Below are 21,527 nucleotides of genomic sequence, written 5' to 3'. Positions count from 1 at the left end.
ATCGGCAGATATATAAACGACATAGTCTAATAAGGCAGCATTAAAACCCTCAATGTACACTTTTAAATAGTAAACCCTAAAGTACGTCATTGGTGAAGGGTGTTGATCAAAGGTACGGCGAGCAAGCAGGACACTTTTCAAGTCAATTGGCGTTTGCGTTAAACCGACACTAGGTCGGGCAGTGCTGCTGCTGCCGAGCAAACAAAGATGTCGGAGCAGGAGGGTCTGAGGTGCAGCAGTGCCAGAAACCGCGGTGGCGTGCAGAGGGTTGAAGGAAAATTACGAGCCAGCGTGGAAAAGGGGGATTACTATGAAGCACACCAGATGTATAGGACCTTATTTTTTAGGTAAGAAGTCTAAACTCGCCGCTAGCCACGCCGTTTTATCTCTCTAGGTCTTGCGGCCTGACACTTCCAGATCATTCTTTTTTTTTTTTTTCAAACAACCTTGCCTTGCCACTGTTGCTCTTAAATGATTGGTACAATTGTGACTTGCTGCCAACACACCCTCTCTGGACGGGTTGTGTCTGCGTGTGGTACGTTTTATGTGTCAACCTCTTTAAAGCCCTACATGGGTTCTGCTACATGCTTGCTAACGAGCTAACGTTAACTAATTATTTCAGCGTAACCGTCAATGTATCGCCCCCTCCTCCTAATTAATCAATCTATCGAGCTGATTTGGATGTCCGGTGTGGACACAGATGTGTATGACCGTTTTTATTTATTGATGAATGTCTCACACCTGTCTGTACACCTACTTACAAGTGGCTTACCAGCTACACTACCCATCTGTCAGCTAGCCCTAGTTAGCTACAAACAATATATGGGATTGCTAGTATGATGCTAACGTTGCAACATGACGAGTACGGTCCTCATGTACTGTACGGTTCGGTCACACATTTCAGGCGTGTCATCCACGTCTTGCCACTAGCTATTTAGTATACCTAAGTTGGTAGTCGCCATGGATCGACTTTCAGGTATTGACGACTCGTGTGTTTCTCCTAAGGTATATGTCACAAGCCAAACACCCAGAGGCCAGAGAGCTGATGTTCCATGGCGCACTACTTTTCTTCAGCTATAACCAGGTAATGTTGGACTGCTCTCTCAAACCCTGCCCCTTTTCTTGAACGTCTTGTTGCTTGAGTTTGCAATGTGACTGCGATAGGAAATATTATCTAAACATGTGTGGTTCCCTGTGATTTTTAGACTGAGTTAAAGTAGTAAACTGTTCAGTTTAATGTGTCACACATGTAGACGATGATACATTTATGTTTAACAGTCTGAGCCTGCACTATAGAGGTCAGGCTGAGATTGCATAGCAGGGCAGATGCATCATGGTTTTCAGTATATTTCTATACGGTTCTCGGTATTTCTTATATTTTCTGATATGAATGTATGGAATAAACATTGAAAACGTTTTTCTCCTTAATACAGCAAAACAGTGCAGCTGACCTCTCTATGCTAGTACTAGAATCTTTGGAGAAATCTGAGGCAAAAGTTGAAGATGAAGTACTAGGTGAGTGTCTGTCCTCTTCAAGCACCAGCATGGCCTGATCAGTGATAACACAACGGCAAATTAACTACCATGCATTCTTGTGGGCGAAACCATAACAAGAGCACCAGCCGCTACATCATTCAGTAGACATTCAGTAGTAGTAGTAGAATGGCTTAAAGTTTTGTACACATGTGATGCTGAAGTCAAACCTGATCACATGGCCAATGTGACAGCCACATGACTTGGGGGGGCCACTATCTGACTTCTCTCCTCATAGAAAAAAAAACCCTTTTCATTTATTTATTTTCAACACATTTGCATGTTGGCATGGTAATGAATACCTGCCACTATATCTGGGTCATCTGATATTGGCCTGTTGACAAAATACACTGAAGTGACCCGACTTTGTTCACGTTGAAATTAAGATTTGAACACTTCAAATCAGGACAACAAATGCACCTTTATTCAGTCACTTTCATCTCGTTTGTGGAGGGGAAAACAAAGAACAGATTTCTGTAGTAACTTTTGATTGGCTTTTCTCTTTATATAAATGCAACGGGTGTGTGCTAGCAAAGTTTACCTGGATTTATATTGATGCTTTTACCAGTTCACCCCAACCTGATGCATACCTGAAATATTTGCATACCTGCAGAGCAACTGGCAAAGATATTCAGCATGATGGACCACAACTCCCCAGAGAGAGTAGCGTTTGTATCCAGGGCCCTCAAGTGGTCCACGGGAGGCTCCAGCAAGCTGGGCAACCCCAAGCTCCACCAGCTACTGGCTGTTACCTTGTGGAAAGGTAAGATGCTATTAACTGCTATTACTATTCAGTCATGGAGCGCACACTTGTATACAAAGTAACTGTCAGTGAAAACAGACGTGGGTGAAGGAGCAGGAAGGGGGCAAGGCACCTTGCTCTCAGGTTGTCCACAGGTAGGCTGTGGAGACATTGTGGATTCAACCCTTGCATGCACACAGTGCCCCACAAAGGGAGGGAAATCCCTGTATGGAAATCCTAATAGTCCTAGCATCGTTCTGCTCATTTTGTCTGCAAAATGAGTGCCCCTGACCGGGGCTAGTTGACTCAAGTTTCGGGCCCCTCCCACTCACAACAACTCACTATCACTACCAGAAAAGGGTGTGAGGAAACTGTCAGCAGAGACAAATTAATTGCCCCTAAGAAAGGTTATACCACACTTGGTTAATTTGGAAATGGTTTGGTTACCTGAAGTCCTGACCAAGCACAGACTAGCATAGGTGCAAAATCTGTCAGTGACCAGTCCTCAGCAGAACGGGAAACACTCACAACCTCTTCCAGTTACCAGCCCACAGAGCACTCCGAAAGCTCGGGTTTGTTCTATCATGCTAGCGTAGCCAACAGGCCAGCCCTATTGCTCGTCAAACTTCCGAAGCTCGACAACCAACAAATGTGTCTGCTTTTCAGACATTAGCCCATACTGAAAAAGATACAAATAAATAACCAGCGCAATGACAAGCCTTTATTGCATAAGATGAGGCCTATCGGCACAGTTGAAACAAAGCGCTTCAAGAACAGGAAGAATAAATGTCATGTCGAAAAATATTTTGCCTGAACATGACTCCCTTAGCGGTTGTTTACATATACAGCTGATATAATCTTTGGCCATATCGTCCAGCCCTTCCATAACCTTGGCTTGGAATGGAGCAGCCTATCCATTCCATATCCATATCTACTTAGAAAGCACGCCACGTGTTTTCCTGAAGGGAGCAGCGGGATTCTTGTCATTTGTATACTATTAAAATGTGTTTGATTCTTGCTTGTGTGTTTGTGTGTGTGTGTGTGAATGTCGCCTTCCCCCCCTCTCCAGAGCAAAACTACAGCGAGTCCCGCTACCACTTCTTACATTCGTCTGACGGCGAGGGGTGCGCCCAGATGCTGGTGGAGTACTCTGCCTCCCGGGGGTTCCGCAGCGAGGTCGACATGTTTGTGGCGCAGGCCGTCCTACAGTGAGTCCACGGGCCTCTTATTGACGGGAGAACATCATGCCAACCTATGATGTGTAATGGATGTCAGGCAGGGGCGTAGCCAGGACATCATTACTGTGGTGGCCAGATCGGGCCAGTCTGGCCAACCTCGTACCAGGGGGGGCCATACCCCCCTGATGTCAGGCCTCTGAGCCATGTGGAACCCATCCAGTGACCTTGACCATTTGCCATTGATTTTTATTTTTTTTGCGATTTTAAACTGAAGAAGAATACAATATAAAGCATGGCTTGATATACCTTTTTCTGTGGAATAATAGGGGAGGCTTATTTCGAAATGAAGATGTAGCTTGATTTCTGCCCTTTTATTCAGATAGGGAAGTTAATGCCCACACAATGAACTAATTGTTCGTTCTTTTGTTAGTGCTTTGGTAGAGACATGGGAATATTCCAAGCCATTATTCATCCAATAGAAGCCGTCTGTCCTCCACCTGGGCCTGTTTTTATATGGGCTAAAAATAACTGTTTGTAGTGAGTATATTTTCACTTCACTATTGCGGTTTCAGTTTTAAAGAGCGACATCTCTTTCTTGCCTAAATCTAAACTTTTCTTTCAAATTCTACTTTTTATGTATATTAGAAGTCACCATTATCCAGAGCGACTTGCAGTGTATTCAGATACGTGTCATTTAGGGCAGGGGTTATGGCAACACCCCAGCCAATACATCCAACCCCCTGATATCCTGTATTCGGTTGGCCTCCGCCACCGTCTCTCGCTTAACTCGTTCTTATGAGGGACGCTTTTATTTTGAAGGCCGCTTGCAGGCCTTTCCCACTGAATGCTAACCACTCTCTCATCCTACTGCCAGGTTCCTCTGTCTGAAGAACAAGAACAGTGCTTCAGTGGTGTTCAGCACGTACACAGAGAAGCATCCGTCCATAGAGAAGGGACCCCCGTTCGTTCAGCCCCTGCTCAACTTCATATGGTTTCTGCTGCTCGCAGTGGACGGGTAAGAGGGATGTGTGTGTGTGTGTGTGTGTGTGTGTGTGTGTGTGTACGACCTAATGGGGGGGGCTCTTTAGAGTACTTCCATTTGGTTGAAGCAGAGTAGGCCTAAGGAACAAATGTGTACAAAGTTACACATGTATTAAAAAAAATGTCGGGTTGAAATCGGGCTCGTAATTACAGTTAATGTGTTGGGCCGGTGCGGGCTTGATTTTCTTGGCCCGATCTAAGCTAATCTAAAGACTGCTCAGCGAAGCCGCCTTGGGGAAGGAAGAGTCACGAGGCTTATGCGCATTGCAAGCAGCAGAGACACTCTCGATACATTTGACTATAAGTCAGCAGCGGCACGCTTCACAGCTGCCAAATATCGAAAGAAGTAAAAAATGAACGTTAAAATTAAACCTTCCAGGTCACATGACCGGCACCAATTTTTTCTAGCAGAAACACTGGCTGGTAGGGTGGGTTTGCTGAAGGATGCTCTATTTGGGGTTTTTAACCTATTTCAGCTCAGTGTTGAAGCACCATGAACAAGAGTACAGAGGTGTCGTAATGGAATTAATTTTTTTCTTAAAACATTTAAATCTGACTTATGCTTGTTGTTCAATTTGTTTCTCCCCAGGGGTAAACTGACAGTTTTCACAGTATTGTGTGAGCAGTATCAACCTTCGCTGAAGAGGGACCCCATGTACAATGAGGTCAGTTCAATGAATCCACTGCCCTGCCCCTAGCGCTGTGGTGCGTCATGGTGGCCTGTCATGGTGGCCTCGTGCTGAGTCCGTCAAGCTCTCCCCGTTTAGTTTCTCGCTGAAGAGCCGTCTGGCCTCGATCCCGTCAAAACCAAATTTAAAACCTAAACACTGGAAAGACCAATCAGTGCTCGGGGGAGGGATTATTACTTCATAACGAAGTGAGAGGCACGGATAGAAGATGAACAGGAATCAGCACTGAAGGCTTTCCTCAGAGCTGTTTGCTTCCGACCAGATTTGGCCCGAGCGTCACTTTGTTATTTAATCTGATTGGCTGGGGTCAGTAAGGCCGTGCCCGTAGGTGGAAATCAATGACTGCCCTGCCATGGTGTGACTCCCGCTGTAACTAAGCCGCCCTCCCCCTAGCACACTGATCCATGGGTTTTCAAAGTTGGGAAGGAGGCCAGATTGATCTCTAGCAAGACACTGAAATGTGAACTCACAAGATCAGGTGAGGTTCCCTGATCTCGTGACCCTGCGTATCGTAGGGGAGCGTATAATTATGGCCTGGTTCTCCACTGGTTGAGCCGCTGGGCCCACATGTCATTAAGTCCCAACCCAGAATATATTACCTTATTTTACTTCGTTTAAGAATGCTTAATTCTGATTGGCTGGGAGAAGGGCATTACCCCGGCAGGTTGCCCGCTGACTTGTATGTTGAACTTGCTGCTGACGGGGATCATCAAAGCGTCATCAAATAGTAGATCAATACGCTGCTTGTATTTTTTGGAATACTCGATTCTGATTGGCTGCAGGGTGTCCATTAATCCCTGATATATGGACACTTGCTAAGTAGTTCCAGTCAATTTGTCTGTTCAGCCTTCAAAATGAGAGCTGGTAAATTGTGAAAAATGCATTAAACTGTAATCAGACGATGCAGTTATATGCTTTAGACCCTAGAGTATCTGGTATAAAGGCTGAGACGAATTGGTACAATGCATAACGTTAACTCTCTGGCTCATAGCTGAGCAGACCATCCCTCCCGTTGCCAAGTCGTATCTAAGTTCCGTCCTATTTATTGGAGTAGTGAACAACGTTTCCGTTGCATAAGAACTTTGCGGGAGGGTAATGAGGGTAATGATTAGTCAAATCCTCAGGCGTCACCAGGGAAAACTAAATTATGGCATGTGAAAAACGTTATATTTGGATTGTAAAACGAATGAAAATATAAATTAATGGTCTTAATTTATTTTCTTTGGCAAGTGACCATGGTATAGGCGGGGATAATGCCCTTCGAGGTGTCCAAAACATGTTTGTTCGATCGTAATTAAAGCAGACTACATTTTGAGGGAGATGAACTCAAACAGAGTATACATTTAATAAGCATGCAGTAAGAATAAGAAAAAGCATAATTATTAAAGTATTTGAATTGTTTTATAATGTTGTGAAGCAAGAAGTAGAATAAACAGGATAATCACCTTAAGGCCTAAAAAAAAAAAATGTTTGGTTCCGGTTTCCGACCGACCCTGTCAATTTATGTGCGACCCAAATTATTTTATGAGCTTTATAAAAAAAAAAAATAATAATAATTTTTTTTTTTGATGCAAACTATAATTACGTTTTGGTACAGCACCTCTTCATTCTGTACAAGGATGAGCGAATTTTCTCGTTTTTAAATGAAAACAACCTACCTATCATTCGCTGCCGCTGGAAAAAATAAAATGAAAAAATAAAAAAAATTCCCTACCTACCCATGACCTCAACTGACAACCAACAGGAACCAATTTTTTTTTTTTTTTAGGCCTAAGGCACGGCACTAAAAAGGTTACCACTGAAAAGGTAAGCCGTCCTCGAGCCGGGCATATCAAACAGTTAATTGCCCGGCCTCTCTGTGATTACCCCTAAAATATTTACCAATTATGCAGTAATCAACAATGGCTTTGTGTACAGTTAGAACATGGAGGTGCAACTATTGGGGCTGAACTCAATGAAGCTGTTGACACATTAACATTGAAACATGACTTCATTGACTCTATGGGCTTATTTTTAAAGATGAAGGTTATGTATACGTTCTGCAACCAACTCAAAGTGCCAAGTGGGTTGCTTCCCAGCAGTGGAGAATCATTCACATTTACATTCAGGGCAATTAGTAGACGCTTTTGTCCGAAGTGACTTACAATAAGTACATTTGTCAGAAGAAGAGAAACAATATATCCCTGTCGGTCATGGAACCAAGTACACGACAATTGTTAGGTTAACCCATTCCCGTATCCCACAACCATGGGTATAAGACTCCTCCACAGAACTTTTGGCTTGTAAAGTAGAGAATGTAATGTAAAGACTTTAGTTACGTGGCTGTAAAGTCTATTAATCTTTTCAACCATGTCCCCCCCTTTTCCTCCTTTGTGCTGCTTCCCGGATCAGTATCTCGACAGAATAGGTCAGGTCTTCTTCGGAGTGCCCCCCAAACAGTCCTCGTCATATGGTGGACTTCTAGGTGAGTAGACCACTGCTTGATTCCCCTTTATATTTTACAGAATAATTCATATTACTACCAGTATTATTCCCAATAATGGCTGCCTACTCACACACAACCCATGAATAGTCTGTTTAGAAGATCACTTCATTCTGCATTCCATGGGGGTTTGTAACTGGGGAGCTTTTGACCCCCAACACCTAAAACCCGACCTCGTTCCAGGAAACCTCCTGAACAGCCTGATGGGCTCGGGGGAGGAAGAGGAGGGTGAGGAGGTCCAGGAGGACGGCAGCCCCATAGAGCTGGACTGAGAGCCGAGGGGAAGAGAGAAGAGCATAAGTTAAAGAAAAATGAATTGAAAGAAGAAAAGACAAGCGGATCACCCACCCCTCCCCCCCCCCCCCCACACACACCTTTTTTTCACGTGGGGTTGAGGTGTCCTGGTGGAGGCCTGATGTCTCCACTTTCCCCAAGGCCCACTCCGATCCAGACACCCCAGCATCCATCTTTTCTTCCTCTCCACCTTCCCTCCTCCTCGTCTTGATGTCAGAACCAGCATCGGGCTGCTTACCCCCCCACCCCTCCCCTCTGCACCACCGGGACCCAACGACGCCAAAACGACAAACTCTGAAAACCTCACCTCCCTAATTCTAAAATAAATTATGTTTCTTTCTTTCTTTGTTTATAACGTTTTTTTTCGTCTTCAGACTTTGTTTTTTCGTTTTGTAGGGTTTTTAAAAGGACTCGGACTGCAACGACGTTGCCGAAGAACTTGAGTCTCTTCTCTGCGTTTCCGATCTTTCTTTAATTTGTAAGCGATTCCGGTCTTTTTTTTTCCGCCCCCTTCCCTTTTCTTCTCTGTGGTTCAGTGTCTTCAAGTTTGATTGGTGGAAATGGATGGCTGTAATTGCTCAGCAATCGTGTGACACAGGCCTACATATTTAACTTCCCAACCACTTTAAGTTATAAGTTCAAAGGTCACTTATAAGTTCAAAGGTCACTTATAAGTTCAAAGGTCACTTGACTTCCAGACAGTACAAAGCATCATCGCACGTTGACAACCTTTTAACCAGTTTAGAAAGGAATCGTGGAACCGTCATGGAAGTCCTAGTGCTTCTGCCTGCCTACATGTCGACGTTGTAGTGGATATTTTTTTTTTGGGGTGGGGGGGGGGGGGGGTGGCGATGTTTATCTCACAAATGTTAACAAAGAACCATTCATCTTTTTGTTTATTTTTACGATGTGTGTTGTGCTGCACTGTATTCATTTTGGTTCTACACAGAAACTCAAGGACTGTTCAAAAGTCTGTCGCTGACCCCAAGTCTTTCAACCGATTCATTTTTGTTTTTTTATTTTAATTATGTCAAAGTACTGGCACTACCAACTGTAAATTCCCAAGACTTTGGCCGACTGTTGGATGGTTAAAATAAAACACAGGAAAAATGAATGTGGTGTCTTTCGGGCAAGGCCATTATAGGGGCCAATTTACACTATTTCAATCCCGGCTCATATTTGTTTCACATATCTTTGCAATACCAACAATATTGACCATTGTTCAATGGTTACCCCTGCCGACCTTGTCATCACCTGGTGTGTGTGTGTGTGTGTGTGACTGCAAACGTGATGGTACAGTCGTTGGAATGCAATTAACCTATTCTCTATATAAAGCCCTCTTCTATCTCTGAGGTGGTGCTACAACAGGAGGCCATATAGAACGACCACAGGCTGCTCTATAGTTCTTTTTAGTTTGCTTTTTTTTCCTTCTGATTTTTGAAACCCTCACACATTAAGATAAATCTATTAAACTGCAACTGAATTCACAGCACTGGAGTGTGTTGTTTCTGTTGAACAGTTTGTTTTCTGTTTTTTGTTTGGTACAGTCAGGCTGAATGCAGAAGGACTTCAGTTCTAAGCTCTGCGCTCATGGCAGTGTAGGCTGGACATTTTGTCCTTAATTTAATGAGTTTTTTTAATCTGCTTGATTTACTCCATCTTGCTTCTTTTTTCTTTCCTCTGTCTGTTCTTGAATTACCATATCAATCTTAAGCAATTAATTAGGTCAACGTCTGCTCTGGATGACTTCACACACACACAAGCGGGGCGATTACCCCCTCCCCATCCACTTTTGCACAAGCTTGGAGTATAATTAGTTTACTTGCTAATTATTTATCTTGAGGTTACTAGCGCTACAATGGAAGACAAGAAGTCAGTAACAGAATGTGATTGAGAGGGTTGAATGTTAAAGACCAGGCTTTGGGATTTTTATTGAATATAAGTAGTTTTTAAAGTACTAATAATTAAAACTGGATTGGTGCAGATGAATACAATTTGCCAATTGCCATGGGGTATTATGTTAACGCTAGTAATTTTTATTCCAAATCCTAGATTCAAAGCTTTTGTTTGACATCGAGTCAATACATTTGGGAATTTAATTCAGGATTGGAACTCTCAAATCAAAGTCCTAACCAAATTGAGGATTTACAAATTAATGAAATACGTAAGGCAAGAGCTGTACTATTAATAGTCGCTTTTGTCTAACTGGAGCTCTCTAGTTAATCATACTTTTATTGTGACCGTTTTCATTTATTTACATAACTTTGATGGTTTGTAGCGGGGACTGTTGCCTTTTCGCTGATGAACAATTGAGTAAATAAACCAGAACTGATTCAAAATGTTAAGCCTTATTCTTTTCTTCAAGACTAATTCAGTGAAACTATCAAAGAACCTTGACAAAAATCTCACTACAAAGACAACAGTGTAGAATGAACTTTCGTATTATTAAAATGGCAACATCTTCCACACTTAAATCAGGTGTGCTTGATTAGTTAACCAAGATACTGATGTAACTCAAAGGTTAGAATATTTTTTTTTTGCACTTAGTTTCAAGGTTCATATTTTCATTCATATCCATGGTGACTTTGCTCTTCTTCACATAATGACCCCATTTATTCAGGCCACTAATATTAGGGCACTAGGACCTTGCAGGTTAAGAGGACCATGGCGGTCTGGCCCATCCCTGAAGTCCAGCCGCTGCAGCTTGGGAGGGTTTTGTGGAATGATTTCACATTTTCAGGCTTGTGGCAGAAATGTAGACCTGCTTCACTCGAGCCTGGTTAAAGTTATATCTTCCAAATTTGACAATGAATATCTTTATAAACCAGACTCTAAACAAACAGAAACAGATAACTGTAATCCAAAGGAAACGATTCAATCAACCAACATTGAAACCATGACAAGGACGCACTTGGGTAGCACCGATCTCTCCCCACTCCCGAGGACAAAATCCATATCCTTCAAGCCCTAGAAGCATCCCACAGGGGTGGATCTATATCCCTTCAGTACACAGTACACCGGTCTGGAGCCTCCGGTCCTGGCTGGGTACTGGGTGTTCAGGTCCTGGACTGCAGCGTGAGTCTCTGCACCATGTCACCGATGTGGGCCATGCCGGGCTGCTGGGCCTGCTGCTTGATGTACTCCAGCGTGCGCACCTGCAGAGAGGGACCCCCGGGGGGGATTCACCACCAGACAGCTTCTCTTACCATTTGATAAGAAAATAAATTTCTTATCAAATGGTACTAAATTGTGCATCGCTTTTGATTTATTTGTCTAGGCGTGCAATGGGACATGAAATGCGATCTGGTTCTGATTCAAGTGGGAATATTACCCTTCCCCGCCCCACTACAAGTCTGCTGTATCCTATATTTTGTTGAAATGTTGGTGCCTTGCTTAACGGCGGATTTGCTAAGGATTGGAGGTCACGATGATGAACACACTTAAATGCTAAATGAAAAGAGCACCTCAATCATTCTATCCAAGAAAAATCTTCAATAGCACAATATCGTTTGAAATAATTAATTTCTTTCCCCTCTTATTTAAATTTGAAAGAGCGAAGAGGAGTGGCGTTTCCCCTCCATTGCGGGATGTCAAGTCAGAACCCAAACGGAGGGGGTGGGTGCGCGGGGGTTTAAACTCACGGAGGTACGCGTGTCGCTGCAGCCGTACTTGTGGTTGAGGTTCCAGAGGTTGACGGCCAGCTGGTTGAGCTTGTTGTTGCGCAGGTCCCCGTGGGCCAGCAGTGAGCTGAACAGAGAGAAGGACAGCGAGCCCTGCCGACGCACCGTTTGCTGGGAGGGAGGGAGGGGGGAGGGGGGGTGGAAACGTGTGAGCTGTATTGCATATGTAAGGCAGATATTTGCATCGTCTTTTGTTGGATTGCTGCTGTGGAACGGGAATTTTTCTTTGTGGATGGATTTTCTTCCCAAAAGTACAAGAAAATATTTACCCATTAACCAAGTATTTAGCCATTGACCTTTACTATTTAACATTTTAAAGAGAAGAAACAGATTAATTTCTGACTGCAGCTAAAGCTACCAGTAGGATTCTGAGAGCTCTCCTCCCTTACCTCCTCTCGACCCAGGGTCTTCAGGTAGTCCAACACCTGGCTTATCAGGGTCTCACACAGCTTGTCGATCTCCGTGAGGAACTTAGGGTCGCCACCGTAAAGAGTTTCATTCGAGTCCACTGGATGAGGAGAAGAGAATAATATTGAGAAAATGCCCACCATCCCTTGCAGGCAGAGAAAGGACAACTGTGAGCTTCTAAAGTGTGCTACCTTTGGGTATGGAGTAGAGCTAAGTGTGCTACCTTTGGGTATGGAGTAGAGCTAAGTGTGCTACCTTTGGGTATGGAGTAGAGCTAAGTGTGCTACCTTTGGGTATGGAGTAGAGCTAAGCGCGCTACCTTTGGGTATGGAGTAGAGGTACGTCTCCTGACTCATGGCGGCCAGCAGGGGCAGTGCGCTGATGTAAACCTTGACCTTGGCGTCCCCGTTGTCCTCCCAGGTGTAGTCCTGCACCATGTTGAGGACCCCTCGCACCAGGTAGAGCACGCCATGCTCGGGGTGGTCCTAGAGACACACACACAGACCCTCGTTAGGAAGGAAGCACGAGAAGCACACACACTTTGTAATGCTAAACATGGGACAGCGTCTTTCTACAGTATCTTGTTTCACTTACTGAGGACATCCGGTCCCCATAAGAGGTACACAGAGGCCCTCATTAGGATGGGAACATGAAAACCTCTTTCTTAAGTATCTTCTACTTACTGGGGACACTCGGTTGCCATAAGTAGAACACACACACACACACACACACACACACACACACACACACACTTACCGGGACAACCAGCAGCATGGCGAAGAAGTTGTTGATGAAGTCGAGCAGGAGGCTCTCGGAGGAGCGACTCTTGCCCTCCACGCTGATGGTGCGAGGAACCTCCGGCAGCAGGCTGACCGCCGCCTTGAAGAAGGCGTCCGCTGAACACAGAGAGGACCATGAGGTCAAGGAGCCAAGGGGAGGAGGGGGGAGGAGGGGGAACATGTGTTAAGATGACCTCCATTTATCAGCCAAACCTTTATATAATGTCATATATCATTTTTTATAATTTCTACTTATTTACTGTAAACATAAAATCAATTTTAAGCCGATTAATGTGGGAGAATAAAGCTTAAGTTAAGAAACGTGTTTGCCAATGAGCTCTCACCCTGGGATAGACACTGGTTGGCCAACGCCACCTGTCCAGAGAGCAGGTAGAGGCTGAGGCGGCAGAAGATGCTGCTCAGAGATGGAATGGTGATGAAGCTGTAGGCAGCACACGCCTGGAGGGGTACACAACACACATACACATTTCACTATACTCGTGAGGACCTTCATGTATACTTGTGAGGACATTTATACATACACATGTGAGGACATTTATATATACTCGTTAGGTCTTTTGTATATTCTTTGGACGACATTCATTTATATATATACTTGTGTGGACATTTATATATACTTGTGAGGGCATTAGTGTGTGCTTGTGTTGACTCACCCTGACGAAGGCGGCAGTTTTGCGGGAGTGATTACCCCTCATCATCCGCCTGGTCTCCATGGCCAGCTGATTCACCGTCTGTCGCACGCACGCACGCACGCACGCGCACACGCACACACACACACACACACACACACACACACACACACACACACACAGTTCACATCAAGCACAGAGACAGACACACAAACACACCAGCCTCAGTGCAGAGGGACTCACGTGGATGAGCTGCACCAGCAGCGGCTCCAGGTTACAGAAGGTGGCTCTGGCCTCCACACAGAAGCTCAGCTGCTGCTCAAAGTCACGGCCAAACCAAACCTGGACGGACAGACCGGACACACACAGGGACAAAGTCAGCTAAAGAAAACCACTGAAAGACCGATCGGAGAGGTGCACGTGAGGCACATGGAGCGCAGATTTCTGTTCATATTTGTAGACCCAAACAGAATGGTATTGTATCACTGCAAAGCAAACGGAATGAGAATGTATTGGAGCTGTATTTTACGCATTAAGACTCAAGGCTATTTTGGATTTTCAATGAGAACATTATTTTGGTCTTAGATAATTACGTAGTAAAAAATGACAGCAAACTAATGGTTCAATGGAAAGATTCAGCAGATCTCCCAACATAGGTCAGAGGTTATCGGCTCTAGTCCCATGTCCCAGAGGTCCACTGGGTATGGCAGCACTGTTGAGTACAGCACTACAGAAGGGTATAGTAGTGTTATTATTCTGCCCTCACCATGCGAATGAAGCCGCTGATCAACAAAGACAAAGATCTTTTCTCATCCTCCAGGGTCATGGCACTGTGGGAACACAGAATATTATTCTTAGAAAATGTGTGATTACCCAATTAGTTATACATTCCCTCATGGCTGGTAGTCAACTACATTTTTTGAGAGATGCTAATGTGAATATTTATTGGTTCTCAGCCAAATCCCCAAAACATTCTGTTTATTTTTTATAACATCAATGATCAAACATAAACCAACCCTTCCACACACACTGTAGCTTACTTGACGGAGTCGTGCATGGCCTTGCAGACGTGCAGCAGTGCGTTGAGGATCACAGGGTCCCTGGTGGGCTCCAGCTGATGTCTGGGTGTTAGGACAGACCCATACCCATGAACCTGTGAACCTCCTGCATTACAGGTCACACCTCACACTGCAACCAAAACGCTTAAGAATGTCGACAACGTTTTCCCTCAGTTTGAAAACGCCTCCATTCTTTTTTTGGAAATAGAGCTTGAAAAATGGCAGTGAGCCTACTTGATGAAGACCTCCATGATGGCTCTGCACACCGCCACCCTCACGCCGTCCTTCTGGAACATGTCCAGAAACGGCAGGAAGCGCTCCTGGGGACAGGAAGTGAAATGATCAGGAAGGGACATTTTCAATATTTAAAAAAAACAACAACGCTGTAAATGTATTCAGGCACCAGATGTTTGGATGGACTTGCTCGTGCTTGGCTTAAAGTAATTAGTCATTGATTCAAATAGTCATGAATCAGCATGCAAATGTCCATTATGATATTTTACATGAAATACATACATATATGAAAAAATCAATCACTCACCATGGAGAATAGGACGGAAAAGTCGTGGAAGTAGGTGAGAATCTTCTGGATCACAGACTGCAGCTATGACACCAGCAGAAGACACAGAGTCATGCATCAACACACAACATCATGATGTTGATTCCTTTTTTGTAACCGAAGCGTTTGATTGGCCGGCTGCTCGGTCCGTACCAGAGGGTAAGCGTCCTCGAATGCCCGGTCGGGGGTCAGGTGCTTGATGATGTCGGCCAGAACGGTGTTGACCTCCCGTTTCTGAGGGAGCGCACGTGAACGAGAGTCAGGAAGAGGGATGAAAAGGAGGGAGAGTTTAGAAGGGACGATGTCAACGATCGTCCATAGTCGAGGTTTAACTAGGACTAGTGCTTGGAGTTAAGAACCTCCCTGTGTGGGACTCACTGTGAAATGGCGACAGGTGAACTCCACCCAGATCTCCGCACAGTGGATGTAGTCCTGAAACCAGAGAGAGAGCTCGTCAAATAGGACACACACACACACACACACACACACACACACACACACACACACACACACACACACACACACACACACACACACACACACACACACACACACACACACACACACACACACACACACACACACACACCAGGTGCGTCTCACCTGCGGACCGCGTATCTTGGTGATGACCTTCCAGGCCTCGTTGAGGATGGTCAGCCTCTCTGCCTCCGGGGGATCCGCACAGGCCAGGCTGCGGCCCAGCGAGCCGAACAACAGATGCTGAGCAACAAGAAGAACTGTCACACACTCGGACGTTCACACAATGCTTTGTGTCCTCCAGAGGGTTGCACCACCACTAAGGTATGACAAGTTTTTTTTATACACAATCATTGGATACGCTACAGATTTCGCCCCTGACCTTTGGAAAGCCGGCCTCATCGCAGTCTTTGATCATGCCGATGAAGTCTGTCGCCCTGGTGGCCACGAACTCGGCCCTGAACGCCCACATGACGGAATTCAACAGCAGGGCACTTTGGAGAGAGGGGATATAAGAGGAAGTTTTTACTTTCAATACAGTGTTATCAAATCCAGCACAATGCTACTAGCTGTTTACAACGATCATCAATCCAAATCCGAACTTAAACTGAAAGGGAAACTGCATATTTAAATAAATATGATGATCTAGGCAACTGCGTCATCAAGTGCTTGATTATCTGTTATCTGCGCTGATTCGTGAAACTCACTTGTTACCCAGCTTCTTGCATCTCTCCATCATCTCGGTCAGAAGAGGCTGGAACAGAAAGAAGCCCACGCTTAAAGTCAGGTTCTCCTTCACCATTCTCAGCGTAAGTTGTGCTGGGAGTTGCTTTTTCTTGTAGGGAATCATAGCAACCGTGTAGAATATGGAGGAGTTTGTAGCTGTAGTTGCGAACGTGGGTAGTCAGACCCTGGTTAAAGTGTTTCAACGCCAGTTAGTTATTGGTTCGAACCCCAATGCCCGCTGTCGATCTGGACTAAAGCGTCTGCACAAAGACTGCATGACGCATGACTCAATAATGACGGTACCCAACAATAACCAGGGACGACTGTGGGACAGTGAGATCGAGGTTATAGAGACACTCTGCTTTAGTGTTCCAGAATCGTAATGGCCCCGGCTGCCTCGCTCCTCACTCCCCCCCCCCCCCCTTGGTGGGCGCTACGTACGTCGGGGGCCCGGTAGGCCACACACTGCAGGATCCAGTGGATGGCGGGCGAGTACAGGGTGAGGTACTGTGGGATCTCCACGTGCTGCAGCACCAGCTGGTTCTGCACGCTGTCGCCGTGGATCTGCCGGAAGGTGCTGAGCAGGTCGAAGAAGTTGCGGTTCAGGCTGTCCTTCAGCTGGGGGGCCACCTCCATGCCCACCTGGATGGACGGATGGACGGGTGAATAAATCGATGGATGGAGGAATGGAGGACATTCTAAGCACATGTTTTGCGGGGTGCCAGGGTGAAGTTAAGGGTGCTTTCGTATGGGGTTTGATTGATTTGTACCGTGCCTGCCTAGGATTCAATCTTTTTCTAGCATGCTAAATAGTAGAGCAGTCTGGGCATTGGATGCAGGGCATGCCCATGGTTATGGATACGTTGGGAGACGACGCCAGCAAAGACCCTCACGCTCTCCTTCCTACTTCATCAGCAACATAGCCGTGCAGATCAGAGGATGAGATCGGCGTGGGATATGCCAGCGGTGGACAGCTAGTAAGGAGAACCGCTGTAGCTCATTAAGCTAATTAGGGGTTTGAAGCCGTGCCAGTGCCCATAATTATCGTCATGAGGCACACCTGTGTTCGCCCCTACAGCTCTGTGATAAAGGCTAGTAAGAGCATTTCAATCCTTTTAACACGGAACACATTCCAGATCCAGAAGACTGAACGGGGGGCTCACCCTGCAGAGGTAGGCTCTGGCATAGACAGCCACCAGGGGGTCTCCTATCCCCCTGATCATGGCGGTCAGCCGGGGCAGGGTCTCCTGTATGCCGCTGGGAGGAGACAGACAGAGAGTAGGAGGCTATGACATCATCCATTCTTAAAGGTTGACAGGGAGAGTGATGAACCCGCGATAATGATTGACTTACGTTTTATTCAAGAAGCGGTTGCACTTCAAGATGGCGGCCTCAACGTATCTGTCATGGCGAAGGTCAACGGGTCAAACATATACAAATCAAATGCATGTCTGTCTGTTGGTGTCTGTCTGTCTGTCTGTCTGTTTCTCTGTGTCTGGAACACAGGGTGGGTTACGGGACTAGGTAGTAACAGTGTGTGAAGGATACAATCTGGGGATGAGCTCTCTGATAGAGGCGATCTTGAAGAACCAGTTAAGGCAGGTCTCCTTCGCGGTGTCGTTGACATCAGCCGCAGTGAACGAGTCTGAATAAAAATCACAATATTCAACAACTAAAAACGTGCAAAGAAATGTACAAGTCTATATGGATATATATTTTAAGCTTCCACTGTACATACTAGCATCTAGCATTTGTCTTAGCACCAGTGATGGTGGGTTTGCCAAACCAACAATCCACTGCTCATACATGACAAATAAACTCTATGAATCATTCAAAATGAACACAGAGACAGATCCAGCATTAAAAATGGCATCCTGTATTCTGCTCATGTGACTTATCCATCATTCAAAATTTAAGCTGACTACACAAAAAACAACACACACACACACACACACACGTACGTACACACACACTTTACCTGGTAAGGTTTGTGAGTCTGCAGAGCACATGCTGGAGATTCTGTCGTACACTAGACGACCTGGAAGCAGAAAGGTCACAGCCAGTCACCACAATGTACAAGGTGGGTATATCAGGTGTTCATTTAAACAGTGGCTTCATGTGTGTGGAAGGAAATCAAGACTTCTTTGTTTACGAACCAAAGGTGTCGAGGATGTCTGTGATCAGAACAAACTTGCTGGGGTAGAACTGGATCACGGACGTGTCGGACAGGAGTTTGGAGCACTGCAAGCAAGGTAAAAGTATCCCACAGTACAAATTCATTGTAGACAGGTTGATTATACATACACACAACAGGAGTTTTGGAATCCATAAAATTATAAAAATGATGAGTTGAGAGGGTGGCCTTGTCTGGGGAAGGGGCTTTAATAGTTGAAATTGTCCAGGATATTCTAAATAAAACTAAATCAATTAATAAAAAAATTGTAGGGCATTATTTCAAGGCACCCAAAGCACTTTACCTCCGTGAGTGACACCCAAGCGGTCGTGCTGGTGTGGACCTTAATGTGTTGGTGAGAGTGGTGGTTCTACCTGGATGACGATCTTGAGGGCTTTGACCTTCTGGTCTGTGGCCCAGGCCTCCTTCAGGGACTGGTTTAGCTCTTCAATTCTGTTGGCGTACTCCTGCTGGGACAGGTTCAGCAGCTCCCTCTGGGAACCCTGGGGACACACACACACATTAGGACACGCACACATCAGGACACACACACACACACACACACACACACACACACACACACACACACACACCCCACAACACCCTTTAAGACAGCTACATGATTCTGAGCTGGCAGGGGGTGAACCCTCTAGGCTGAAGCCAGAGGTAGGTTCCTGTACCTCCTCCTGGTCGTCTAGCTCCTCCAGCCGGGTCCGGACCTTTTCTGAGACGGCTGAGGAGCCAGGGCTGGGCGCCTTAGCTGGAGAGAAGACGACAACACGCCATTGAACAGGTGAAGTAGCCGACACATTGGAATCCCAATCAACTGGTGCTTCATCATGATATTCAGATCTTTCTGCTGATTAAGTTTCATTGTATTGGAGCTGATATACAATATATTGTATTTACATGTCTATGCTTGATTTTAAGTGTATTATATATTTATATATTTCTTTTTCATAAAAAAAATACCTTTATCCGTTCCCATGAAAAGATTCTAAAAAGAAGAAAAAAAGAGTATTAAATTCATAAAACAAATAAAATGGGTTTCTTCAAACTCACTGCAAGATTTTAGCACTTGAATGGTAAATACTCACGATGGAGAGCTTCTCTGTTGTAGTGAACCTGGCCAGGATTTCTCCTCGTTTAGCTGACCAGGGTTCAAAGTCAGTTCCCACCACCTCCTCCTCTCTTTTCTTCCTCCCCAAATCCTGGAGACAATGACACGTTGGCTGAGGTTTTGCAAAACATTTTCCCTCTTGTGTGTATTTGCATTATAATTGTTAATGTGTATCTCTGTGAGTCAGTCAGTCAGTCAGTCAGTCAGTCAGTCAGTGAGAGTGAGAGAGAGAGAGAGAGAGTTTGTGGAGTTTGTGGCATGCACGTATGTGTCTGTGTGTGCATGTGTGTGCGGCCGTGTGTTGGCATGTGTGTATCTCCCTACCCCTGCTGAGCTGCTGTGTGGGAGGCTTGGGACCTCAACGGCGGAGGCAGCAGCGAACATGGACAGGGGGTCGGTCCCGTCCAACATGGAGCTCAGAGGGTCCAGGGCCACTGAGGAAGAGGAGGAGGAAGAGGAGGACGTGCTGCCTTTACGAGCCCCCCGGCGTGATTTGGCATCCGTCACCTTGATGGAGAGGAAAAGCGTTGTCATGGTAATGTAAGAAGCAACGCTGGTAATGTGCAATGCAATGAACAGCTGGTGTGTATTATTCCTGGTAAATGTTAATATAGATTTTGGTGTTAACCCTACTATGGTGCTACCTTGTGACCATCTCTGTTATGTCATGCATGATACTTTACAGTATGCTATGTTATGTTAATTTATGTACTGTTATCGAGGCTATGTTAATGTATTCAGTCAGATCTTTATATTCTACACATTTTTAGCGGAAAAATTAGGTTTGTTTTGTGCAAAAGTTATAAGTTATAACATTCATTTACATAGAATTCACACAAGAAAAAGTAAAACCTTTTTTATTTACAATCAAAGGGTTTTCTACATCGATGAGGAAAGGTCAAAAATAAAAGTTTCAATGATTAGCTAAGAGAGAGGAAGGAAGACATATGACATGATAGCTTATGGATACGACTTGAACTTGCTGCCGATCAAGGTCTCGTTTAAGTAATGCTTTACGTACAGTGATTGCCTTTAGAGGATGGTAGTCTCCAAACTCCACCGGCACGCATTCCAGACGAGAGGACTGGAGCTCCGCCTGGTAGCGGCGCTCCCGAGAATGCCTTTAAACATCGATGACAGTCAGAGATGATAAACAATGTGTTGACTATCTTAATATTGCGTTTTCGTTAGTTTACGTTAATCTGCCAATAGCGTCAAAAGCCTAATGCATGCACTTCAATGGGTTTGCAGTGCATGATCCTTAATGTCTCCAGAAATGATGGATTTAAAATGACAGCTCACTTTTTGGATCATCATACCACCATTATTTTACACACACACACACACACACACACACACACACACACACACACACACACACACACACACACACACACACACACACACACACACACACACACACACACACACACACACACACACACACACACGTATTTAAGCTTTGAATGTGCAATTTATCTACAACAATGCATCGTCTGTGTCTTAAAAGTTCCCACTCGATCAAACTTAACGAACGATTCGCGAACACTGTTACTTGAAATGATATTGCCTATGCCTGGTAGGCTACTGTGTGTAATGTTGACAAACATCAAATAAAAATACATTTTAAGTGAAACGAGCATACCAAAATTACAACTGTAAATACAAATATTACATAATACATTCGGCCAATCAAATATCGGCGATGATAGAAACACTTTCCTTCAGAAAAAAGCATCTTACCACTGCACCGCAGCCATGTTTCTGCAGTCATATGACATCTGATTACTTCCTGGTTATACACAACCACTCCCTGTATCGTTTTTTATAAACTGACACATGTCGCATTAGAGTGCAATACTTTTATCAACATCTAAATTGTTGGATGAGAGATAGTAAATGGCAGTATGATGCGTGCGACCCAAACGGATATGTTTA

The 21,527-nt window shown here is 44.9% G+C and overlaps 2 protein-coding genes across 2 annotated transcripts; one reads left to right on the top strand and one right to left on the bottom strand.

Annotated features, from left to right (window-relative positions):
• Positions 1-155: 155 nt before the first annotated feature.
• Positions 156-9,073, top strand: get4 (guided entry of tail-anchored proteins factor 4). The gene is made up of 9 exons (XM_060036478.1): positions 156-347; positions 1,006-1,084; positions 1,434-1,515; positions 2,147-2,296; positions 3,345-3,483; positions 4,328-4,468; positions 5,084-5,159; positions 7,575-7,647; positions 7,849-9,073. The coding sequence occupies exons 1-9, from the start codon at positions 208-210 to the stop codon at positions 7,935-7,937; spliced, it is 969 nt and encodes a 322-aa protein (XP_059892461.1). The 5' UTR covers positions 156-207; the 3' UTR covers positions 7,938-9,073.
• vps35l (VPS35 endosomal protein sorting factor like) lies at positions 8,793-21,473 on the bottom strand. The gene is made up of 30 exons (XM_060036474.1): positions 21,333-21,473; positions 20,611-20,710; positions 19,914-20,096; positions 19,567-19,680; positions 19,442-19,466; positions 19,150-19,229; positions 18,844-18,972; positions 18,453-18,537; positions 18,275-18,334; positions 17,845-17,941; positions 17,650-17,697; positions 17,460-17,553; positions 16,738-16,938; positions 16,278-16,324; positions 15,953-16,064; positions 15,697-15,813; positions 15,472-15,525; positions 15,247-15,327; positions 15,076-15,138; positions 14,769-14,854; positions 14,517-14,597; positions 14,243-14,306; positions 13,720-13,818; positions 13,501-13,578; positions 13,171-13,285; positions 12,804-12,943; positions 12,367-12,532; positions 12,029-12,147; positions 11,601-11,750; positions 8,793-11,114 (listed from the first exon to the last, which is right to left on the bottom strand). The coding sequence occupies exons 1-30, from the start codon at positions 21,368-21,370 to the stop codon at positions 11,016-11,018; spliced, it is 2,925 nt and encodes a 974-aa protein (XP_059892457.1). The 5' UTR covers positions 21,371-21,473; the 3' UTR covers positions 8,793-11,015.
• Between the last annotated feature and the right edge of the window lie 54 nt (positions 21,474-21,527).

The sequence above is a fragment of the Gadus macrocephalus genome, chromosome 18, assembly GCF_031168955.1.
Source record: "Gadus macrocephalus chromosome 18, ASM3116895v1".
NCBI lineage: Eukaryota > Metazoa > Chordata > Actinopteri > Gadiformes > Gadidae > Gadus > Gadus macrocephalus.
This window is presented reverse-complemented; position numbering and strand designations above follow the sequence as displayed.